Source organism: Misgurnus anguillicaudatus, chromosome 20 (genome assembly GCF_027580225.2).
Source record: "Misgurnus anguillicaudatus chromosome 20, ASM2758022v2, whole genome shotgun sequence".
NCBI lineage: Eukaryota > Metazoa > Chordata > Actinopteri > Cypriniformes > Cobitidae > Misgurnus > Misgurnus anguillicaudatus.
In genome coordinates, this window is record NC_073356.2 from 29,823,150 (window position 1) to 29,833,404 (window position 10,255).

The 10,255-nt window shown below is 39.6% G+C and overlaps 1 protein-coding gene across 2 annotated transcripts in view; it reads left to right on the forward strand.

The window, feature by feature from the left end:
• The window catches only part of clcn1a (chloride channel, voltage-sensitive 1a), a 33,157-nt gene extending 23,658 nt beyond the window's left edge, over positions 1-9,499 (forward strand). Inside the window, exons 15-23 of one of the 2 annotated variants that reach the window (XM_073858485.1) lie at positions 499-712; positions 1,164-1,297; positions 1,582-1,796; positions 3,757-3,837; positions 4,002-4,088; positions 4,709-4,753; positions 4,866-4,970; positions 5,076-5,162; positions 7,622-9,499. In XM_073858485.1, the coding sequence (XP_073714586.1) occupies positions 499-712; positions 1,164-1,297; positions 1,582-1,796; positions 3,757-3,837; positions 4,002-4,088; positions 4,709-4,753; positions 4,866-4,970; positions 5,076-5,162; positions 7,622-8,068 (1,415 nt within the window). In that variant the 3' untranslated portion in view covers positions 8,069-9,499. Of the gene's footprint in view, positions 1-498; positions 713-1,163; positions 1,298-1,581; positions 1,797-3,756; positions 3,838-4,001; positions 4,089-4,708; positions 4,754-4,865; positions 4,971-5,075; positions 5,163-7,621 lie in introns of those variants that run through there. The other variant, XR_012359783.1, reaches the window with a different exon arrangement.
• The last annotated feature ends 756 nt before the right edge of the window (positions 9,500-10,255 follow it).

Genomic DNA, 10,255 nt, shown 5'->3' on the forward strand with positions numbered 1-10,255 from the left:
CTAATAGTAAGTCAGCTACAACTACCTCAAGTACAAAATGTCAGTTCATGCTTGATGAATCAGACAAATATTGTAGTGCCTATGTCACAACTTACGGTTTTAAAGCCCACCACAGTTTTGAGGTATGACTGTATAATTGATCTCTTTTAGTAAAGTTAGCAACAGGCCTTATTTTACTCATGAATCAAATAAGAAATTGGGATTGGCTATTATAAAAACCCATTTGAAAATTCTCAATGGAACCCACGATGAAAAAGCCACCCCGGCCTGCTTACAAATCAATGTCACGTCTAACCGGCTCTATTGCCTATTGCTTGCTTATGCCACGCTTATGATGTCATTTCCTGTTCTGTTCCTCATCACAGTTCCTCCACTGCTTGATTTCCATCCACTCGCTTTTCCATCATGACATCACTCCTCAACCTGACGCTGACGTCATACCACTCAATCTTTCTGTTGTCTTTCTAGTCCATCTCTTTATCTTTGTCTCACCTCAAGGCGCCGCAGCACTGACGGGCGCGGTCACCCACACCGTTTCCACAGCTGTGATTTGTTTCGAGCTGACTGGTCAAATATCTCACATCCTCCCCATGATGGTTGCTGTCATTCTAGCCAACATGGTTGCCCAGGGTCTGCAGCCCTCGCTGTACGATTCCATCATCCAGGTCAAGAAGCTGCCGTATCTCCCCGAGCTGGGCTTTGGCCACATAAGGTGTGCAGACATTTAATATACAGCGGGATCAAGACAGACAAAGCAAATCTGGTGCCGCCCCGCCTTGCATGCTGATTGCACCTCAAAGCACTTGTGATTTATTAGCAGTGGGAGCAATTAGTAAATACACTTGTCGACGAAGGGGGGCAACATTAAGCCCTGGCACGTTTCCAGCTAACATGGATCTACTCCACACATATTCAATTTGGGACATTTATTGCCACTTTATCAAGGACATGACCCTTTGTGGTCCAGAGCAGTGGATGCATATAAATTACTTTGATCTTTATAGGCCCATTACATGAATAGGTATGAAAGTTGATTATGTCTGGAAAAACATAAGCTGTTTTATTTATCAGCCTAAAATGAATCACACACTAGGACCAACATTGTATTAGTCATATTGTGTAGAAGCCGTTTTACAAATGACTCACTTTCTATCTACTTGCAGCCAATATAATATCTTTGTGGAGGACATCATGGTGAGAAAAGTCAAGTTTATATGTTCCCAGTCAACATACAGAGAAGTTCTGTATTTACTGGATACAGTTTCCCTGAAAACCTTCCCGCTGGTTGACTCGAAAGGTAAGAAAGACAGCTTGTACATACGTCAGGCTAACTGACCTTCACCGAAAGCGTTCACTTTTGTGTGCATTATATATTTTTTTGTGCTTATTGCATTGTTACTGCTTATGTAGTGTGTTTAAATCAATCACTTATGATGGGGTTCATTTTGGTTTAGTATGCAGCCTTTGAATGTTGCTGATTTTGTAGTCATGATGGCAGCTCACTAGGTTTAGTAACAGGGCTGTAGTGTCTTACAAGGTCCATTTTTTAACTGGCTTTTAAACTTACTTCACCCTCAACAGAATCTATGATTTTATTGGGCAGCATTGACAGATCTGAGCTCCTCGCCCTCTGTGATTGGTGGCTGTCGGCGGAGAGGCGGATCTTAATGCAAAGGCAGGGCTCGCAAGGACAGGTGCGATGTGTCAAAGTCAGCTGGGAATCACTTTCCTTTGTTGATGAAGATGAAGAGGAGAATGAAGATGATAATGTGTCTGTCAAAGGGATGCAGAAAGAGGTTGGTTTTGTTTAGAGTCATTTAAAATTGACAGGTTTCAGCTCATATGTTTATCTGAATGAATGAACTAAAACACATAAAGTCTGTTAAAGTCGTGTTCTCAGTTCTCAGTTTCAGACACCACAGAAAAATGTGATTAGAACCACATAATCAAATAATAAAAAAAAAGGTTAACAAAATCAGAAAAACAGGCAGAATTGTCTGCTCTCAAATGTTGGGGGCATGTCAACTGTTGGCGCTAAAACGACGCCCACATGCATAAAAGTTGCGAAGGGACGCTCTTGATTGTGTTAGCGGCAGGGACATGCACGTTGGCTTCAGTGTGTCATCGAGCCACCCTCAAATACCTGTTAGTCTGCCTTTAAAATATCCACCTCCACTCCATTTATTATCCTAAATTAGATGCACCTGTTTGAGTTTGTTAGCTGCATATAGACACCTGTCCACCCCATACAATCAGTAAGAATCCAACTACTAACATGGCCAAGAACAAAGAGCTGTTCAAAGACACTAGAGACAAAATTGTACACCTTCACAAGGCTGGAAAGGGCTACGGGGAAATTGCCAAGCAGCTTGGTGAAAAAAGGTCCTCTGTTGGAGCAATCATTAGAAAATGGAAGAAGCTAAACATGACTGTCAATCTCCCTCTGACTGGGGCTCCATGCAAGATCTCACCTCGTGGGGTCTCAGTGATCCTAAGAAAGGTGAGAAATCAGCCCAGAACTACACGGGAGGAGCTGGTCAATGACCTGAAAAGAGCTGGGACCACCACTTCCAAGGTTACTGTTGGTAATACACTAAGACGTCATGGTTTGAAATCACGCATGGCATGGAAGGTTCCCCTGCTTAAACCAGCACATGTCCAGGCCCGTCTTAAGTTTGCCAATGACCATTTGGATGGTCCAGAGGAGTCATGGGAGAAAGTCATGTGGTCAGATGAGACCAAAATAGAACTTTTTGGTCATAATTCCACTAAACGTGTTTGGAGAAAGAAGAATGATGAGTACCATCCCAAGAACACCATCCCTACTGTGAAGCATGGGGGTGGTAGCATCATGCTTTAGGGGTGTTTTTCTGCACATGGGACAGGGCGACTGGACTGTATTAAGGAGAGGATGACCAGGGCCATGTATTGGAGATTTTGGGGAACAACCTCCTTCCCTCAGTTAGAGCATTGAAGATGGGTCAAGGCTGGGTCTTTCAACATGACAATGACCCGAAGCACACAGCCAGGATAACCAAGGAGTGACTCTGTTAGAAACATATCAAGGTTCTGGCATGGCCTGGCCAGTCTCCAGACCTAAACCCAATAGAGAATCTTTGGAAGGAGCTCAAACTCTGTGTTTCTCAGCGAGAGGCCAGAAACCTGATTGATCTAGAGAAGATCTGTGTGGAGGAGTGGGTCAAAATCCCTCCTGCAGTGTGTGCAAACCTGGTGAAAACTACAGAAAACGTTTGACCTCTGTAATTGCAAACAAAGACTAATGTACCAAATATTTTCTCAGGTGTTCAAATACTTATTTGCAGCTGTATCATACAAATAAATAGTTAAAAAATCAAACATTGTGATTTCTGGATTTTTTTTTTGATTATGTCTCTCACAGTGTACATGCACCTACGATGACAATTTCAGACTCCTCCATGATTTCTAAGTGGGAAAACTTGCAAAAAGCAGGGTGTTCAAATACTTATTTTCCTCACTGTATGTTATGTTACGTTACCAGAATGAGTTTGCATAACATTTTGAAAAAAAATATTTTACAATTTGAATGACCTGTTTTCTTATAATAAATCTATTTTATATTGGTCCTGAGGTTTGACAGATGATACAAGTATTTTATAAGAATGTATATAACTTATTCTGAGTAATTTCAAATGAGGTTCAACAACCATAAAAACTTAACACAAAATACTATTTTATAAAATATAGCATATCACATTTTACTCTGTAAATCTTTAGACGATTCCAGTTCAAGAGGAAAGAAACGGTCCTTTGCCACCTGCTAAACCCTCTGAACCTTCAACCAACCATACGTCTCCTGATAAGGGAATTTGACAGTGAAAATAACACCTCCAGTTTCTTCAGAAATCTTAATAAACCTCAAACACAAATATTGAACAAACATCTTGAACCAGTATAAATAAAACATTCCTTCAATCCACTTTCCAATTTTTGGTCTCTCTCTCTCTCTTTTCTCTTTCTTAGATAAGGCTCCTTCCCCGTCTTTCGGGAGAATATTAAGAAACTTCTTTTCTTCCTCTTCAGAAAAACACACAGAAGGTCAGCCACAGGTACATTGTTTGTGTTTATGGGTCTCTTGTGAATATCTGTGTGTGTGTGTGTGTGTGTATGTATGTATGTGTGCGTGGGTGTTTCTGGTTCAACTAGATTATAAAAACGAAATTGTCCTCGCAATGTAAAGAAAAGCAGACATTTGCTACATTGTGAGGACATCTTAACTCTCTCTACCATACAGATGCCTTAATAAACATGTCTAAATGGCAAAATGTTTTCTGTAAGGGTGAGGTTTAATGGTCGGGGTAGGATAACAGGATAGAAAATGTCATTAGCTCACTATAAAAGCAACAATAAAAGTAAATGGAAAGTCATTGTAATGATACGACTCTCTGTGGGTGTGGGTGTTTTCAATCAAGTGAATTTGGGCGCACCAAATGAATTAATGTCAGCATTTATAAAATATTAATGAAAGGATGATAACATGAGAATAGGAAATATGTCTGCATTAATATTCATCAATGTTTTTCAAGGACATGAATGATAAAGGAAAATGAATGGCCTTACATGCCAAATTGTAAACCTTTCTCATTTTAAAATGTTAATAAGTTTGAACTCATGCCTCAAACACAGCTTTTTGTCTATTTATGAATTGTATTTTCTTTTCTTTTTTTAGGAGTCCAATGCTCCACCTCTAACAGACACAATGACACCAGAGGAGGTACATAAGCATAAAATCTGTAGCATAAAATATTTTTCATTAGGATCTGAATATTGTTGTACATTTTAATTCTGTGACATGGCTCAAAAAGGTTGTGATTGTGGTTACGTAGATTAAAGCCTGGGAAGAGGTAGAAATGGACAAACCTTTAGAAATCGATCAGATCAGAATCGACCCCTCACCTTTCCAGCTAGTAGAGAGAACATCACTGCATAAGGTAAAATGATGGGAAGTAATAAAGTTCACAAAATGATTTATATTCACTGATGATTCGCCATTTAAAAAAGCAATTAAACTGAAAATGAATCATGTTTATTTCCAGACTCATACTTTGTTCTCTTTACTGGGATTGAGTCATGCCTATGTAACCAATACTGGCAAACTGGTAGGAGTTGTAGCACTGAAAGAGGTAATTCATCTATCTCTGTATCCATCCAGCAAATCATCAGTTATTTCACATTCATTTATTCATTCATTTGTCCGTCCATTCATTCATTCATTCATTGTCCATTCATCCATCTAATTTTTTCAATCCATCCAACCCATTATAATTATCATCCATCCATCTATATATTCATCCAACCCATCTTCACTCTCATCTATCCATCCATCTATCCAACCAACCAACCCATTATCACTCTCATTCATTTATCCAACCAACCCATCATCACTCTCATCCATCCATCATCACTCTCATCCATCCATCCATCCATCCATCCATCCATCCAAACCATCATCATCATCACTCTCATTCATCCATCCATCCATCTATCCAACTCATTATCACTCTCATCCATCCATCCATCCACCCATCCAAACCATCATCATCACTCTCATCCATCTATCTATTCATCAAACCCATCATCACTCTCATCCATCCACCCATCCAACCCATCATTACTCTCATCCATCTATCTATTCATCCAACCCATCATCACTCTCATCCATCCATCATCACTCTCATCCATCCATCCATCCACCCAACCCATCATCACTCTCATCCATCTATTCATCCAACCCATCATGACTCTCATCCATCCATCATCACTCTCATCCATCCACCCATCCAAACCATCATCATCACTCTCATCCATCTATCTATTCATCCAACCCATCATCACTCTCATCCATCCATCATCACTCTCATCCATCCACCCATCCAAACCATCATCATCACTCTCATCCATCTATCTATTCATCAAACCCATCATCACTCTCATCCATCCACCCATCCAACCCATCATTACTCTCATCCATCTATCTATTCATCCAACCCATCATCACTCTCATCCATCCATCATCACTCTCATCCATCCATCCATCCATCCACCCAACCCATCATCACTCTCATCCATCTATCTATTCATCAAACCCATCATCACTCTCATCCATCCACCCATCCAACCCATCGTTACTCTCATCCATCTATCTATTCATCCAACCCATCATCACTCTCATCCATCCATCATCACTCTCATCCATCCATCACCCAACCCATCATCACTCTCATCCATCTATCTATTCATCCAACCAATCATCACTCTCATCCATCCATCATCACTCTCATCCATCCATCCATCCATGCATCCATCCATCCATCCATCTATCCAACTCATTATCACTCTCATCCATCCATCCATCCATCCAACCCGTCATCATCACTCTAATCCATCCATCCAACCAACTCATCATCACTCTCATCCATCTATCTATTCATCCAACCCATCATCACTCTCATCCATCTATCTATTCATCCAACCCATCATCACTCTCATCCATCTATCTATTCATCCAACCCATCATCACTCTCATCCATCCACCCATCCAACTCATCATCACTCTCATCCATCTATCTATTCATCCAACCCATCATCACTCTCATCCATCTATCTATTCATCCAACCCATCATCACTGTCATCCATCTATCTATTCATCCAACCCATCATCACTCTCATCCATCCATCTATCTATTCATCCAACCCATCATTACTCTCATCCATCTATCTATTCATCCAACCCACCATCACTCTCATCCATCCATCATCACTCTCATCCATCCATCCACCCAACCCATCATCACTCTCATCCATCTATCATTCATCCAACCCATCATCACTCTCATCCATCATCCATCCATCCATCCATCAATCCAACCAACCCATCATCACTCCCATCCATCCATCAATCCAACCCTTCATCACTCTCATCCATCCATCAATCCAACCCATCATCAGTCTCATCCATCCATCAATCAATGAATCAATCAATCCAGCCAATCATCACTCTCCTCCATTTATCCATCAATTCTACTTATCATCACTCTTATACATCCATCAGTCAAACCCATCATCACTCTAATCCATCATCCATCCATCAATTCAACCCATCATCAGTCTCATCCATCAATCAATCAATCAATCAATCAATCAATCAATCAATCAATCAATCAATCAATCAATCAATCAATCCAACCAATCATCACTCTCATCCATCCATCAGTCAAACCCATCATCACTCTCATCCATCCATCCATCCATCCATCCATCCATCATCACTCTCATTCATTCATTATTCATTATTCTTTTTCTCTTCTTCTTTCAAACTATATAAAAAAATTATTGTATGGCTGATTGATTCATTCATTCATAGTTCATTGTTTACAGTTTTATTTATCCATCCATCCAGCCAACCCATCTTCCTTCTTCCATCAACACTCTCATCCATCCATTATACAATGATGCATTAAGTTTAGCGTTTGTTGCATTGTTTTAATTTTTTTTATTATTTTTTATTTTTATCATTTTTTTTTATTCAATGCAATTCTCTATCAAAACTTTCTTACGCCTCTCTTCATTTGTATTTGCTAGCTTCAAAAAGCCATCGAGGGCTCCACGCGCAGTGGCGTGCGCTTACGCCCCCCTCTGGCCAGTTTTCGGGACCACCTTCGTAAGTGTGCGAATCCTCCTAAGGCCTCCTCCCCTCCGTCATCCCCGTGCTCCACCACGGCCCCCTCCTCACCTCTGTCAGCCCCTGTGGTCCCTCACGTCCAATCCCTGAGCCCAGCAACCCCCGGGAAAGTAAAGAAAGAAGAGGCAGAGGTGTGGATTGAAGGCGTGAAACGTGATGTGATTGTGAAGAGCACCAGCAGTTCAAGCACAGTAAGCACCAGCAGTAGTACTGGGGCAGGAAGTAGTGACAGTGAGGCAGGAAATCCTGATATCAGCCCCACCCCGCCACCCCCCATCCCTCTCTCCACACTGCAGCATGTCAATGAAATCAAGGAGGTTGAAGATGAGGATGAGGAGCCACTTTAGAATGTGGTTTTTGTCCTTTATTTGACGTGTGATCATTGTATTTTTGTTCACTTTTATAACGATTTCATGTTTTTTATTCATGCGTTTGGTTCAAAAGGTTTTACAATGTCCCACATGCTTTTTCCTGCTTTTCCTTATTCTCTTTTTAAAAAATTCTGTTATACTATAGTATAAACTTAATTTTTTGGTTGCGCAGTGTGCCCCAGAAATAGTATTATATCATGACAATTGTTACTGAAGTTATGAGCGAACAGGTGCTCCCCCAATATAACTTCAAATAGGTTTATCTTCCTTTATAGATAAATTGTCTTTGTTACACAGACCCTGTGATTCCTTTAAAGGGGACATATCACAAAAAAAAAGACTTTTTTCATGTTTAAGTGCTATAATTGCATCTCCAGTGCTTCTATCAACCTTGACATTGTGAAAAAGATTAACCCAATAACTTAGTTTTGGTAAACCATCCTCTGCAAGCATTTAAAAAAAATAGGTAATTGATATTTGGCTCCCCTTGTGATGTCAGAAGGGGATAATACTGTGCCTTAATCTGCACTATCCATATTTAGAATAGAATTAAGAAATTATTTTGAAACTATTAAAACTCTAAAAAAAAGCAAAGCGAATATATAACATTTTTGAAACCTTTTCTTTTATTGAATTACTGTAAAATATCCCCAATATTCTTTTTCTTTTTGATTTGATCCATTGATATTTTGAATGTAAAATAAGCACATTGTATGTCCTCTTGTATGCATGCAATGTTCTTGTTCTTGAAATAAAAAAAATCTGCACTATCCAACCACGGCACTGCCATTAAGTGCAGAGATCAGCTCATTTGCATTTTAAAAGACACACCCCAAAACGGCACATTTTCGCTCACCCCTACAAAGTGGCAATTTTAACATGTTAAAATAAATTATTTATATGATATTTTATTCTAAAACTTTACATATTATGTACTTTGGGGACACCAAAGATTTATTTCACATCTTTAAATAGACTTGTGAAATGTCCACTTTAATGTTTTCTGTCATTATTCTGTCAACTATCCCACATATAATTGTAAAATATTTTGAAGTATTTTTCAGTTCATAAGTTTCGAACAAAGTGAATATTTTACTGAATGTGACAATTTCCGACAAACACATCTTTAAGCTAAAGTTGGCCAGCAGGTGGCACATGACCTAAAATATATATTTTGTACCCTTTAACACAGTATTTGCCAACTATATCTCTATATTTTTAAACATTCAGAGTGTGTGCATCATATGATTTATGTCTTCATGTTAATGATCAAAATAACTCTCTCAGGTGTCTTTCATCATGTCTTTAAACCAAGACTCTGCTTTTTATGGACAATTTGTGATCTACTTTCTCCTTTTGTCTATTTGTGATTTTGTCTATTTAATGAAGTTTGAGCAGTTACATTTATTTGCCTCCATTTGTCATGTTTATTTATTTATTCACATCTTTTCTTCTGCACTCTCAAACAAAAAGTGCAAAAGTTGTCACTGGGGCTGTACCCTTTCAAAAAGTACAACTTTGTACCGAAAAGGTGCATATTAGTACATCGAATGTACATATTGGTACTTATCTGTACCTAAATGGTACACAGTGGCGGACGTTGACTTCTTTTTTTGAGGGCGCTCGATGTGAAGTTCGTCACAACATGTACTGTATATAGGCCGTCATGTGTGTGGTTCCTGTTTCAAGGTATGTTTTCTGCGCGTTGAGTGATCCTGTGCATCACGTGTCTTGTCGGAGTAGGTGCCTGCTGCAGACACGTCTAAAGGGTTTATGATCAAAGAGACGCTTGCGTTTGCCAGATAATCTCATGCGTAATCAAAGTTTACTGTTAAGGGAGTGTCTTGCGTGTATTTTGGAAATGGTTTTGACGCGTGCAGCGGGCATTTATTTTGACGGGGCGCGTTATGCACACGGGATCTCCCGAAGCGCAGAACACATATTTTGATAAAAGGAACCACACACATGACACCCCGAACACTTATTTTGAATTAGCGCCCCTCGGATGAGCACATATTATGACCTCTTTAAATCGGGTATCATCCCAGTGACAGCTTCATCTTTTTCCTGACAGGGTGTGTGATGGGATATTAACACATGCAGAAATGTATGAAAATGCTAAAAGTGCTTTCAAAAGGTTTATAGATCATTTTTCTAAGTAAT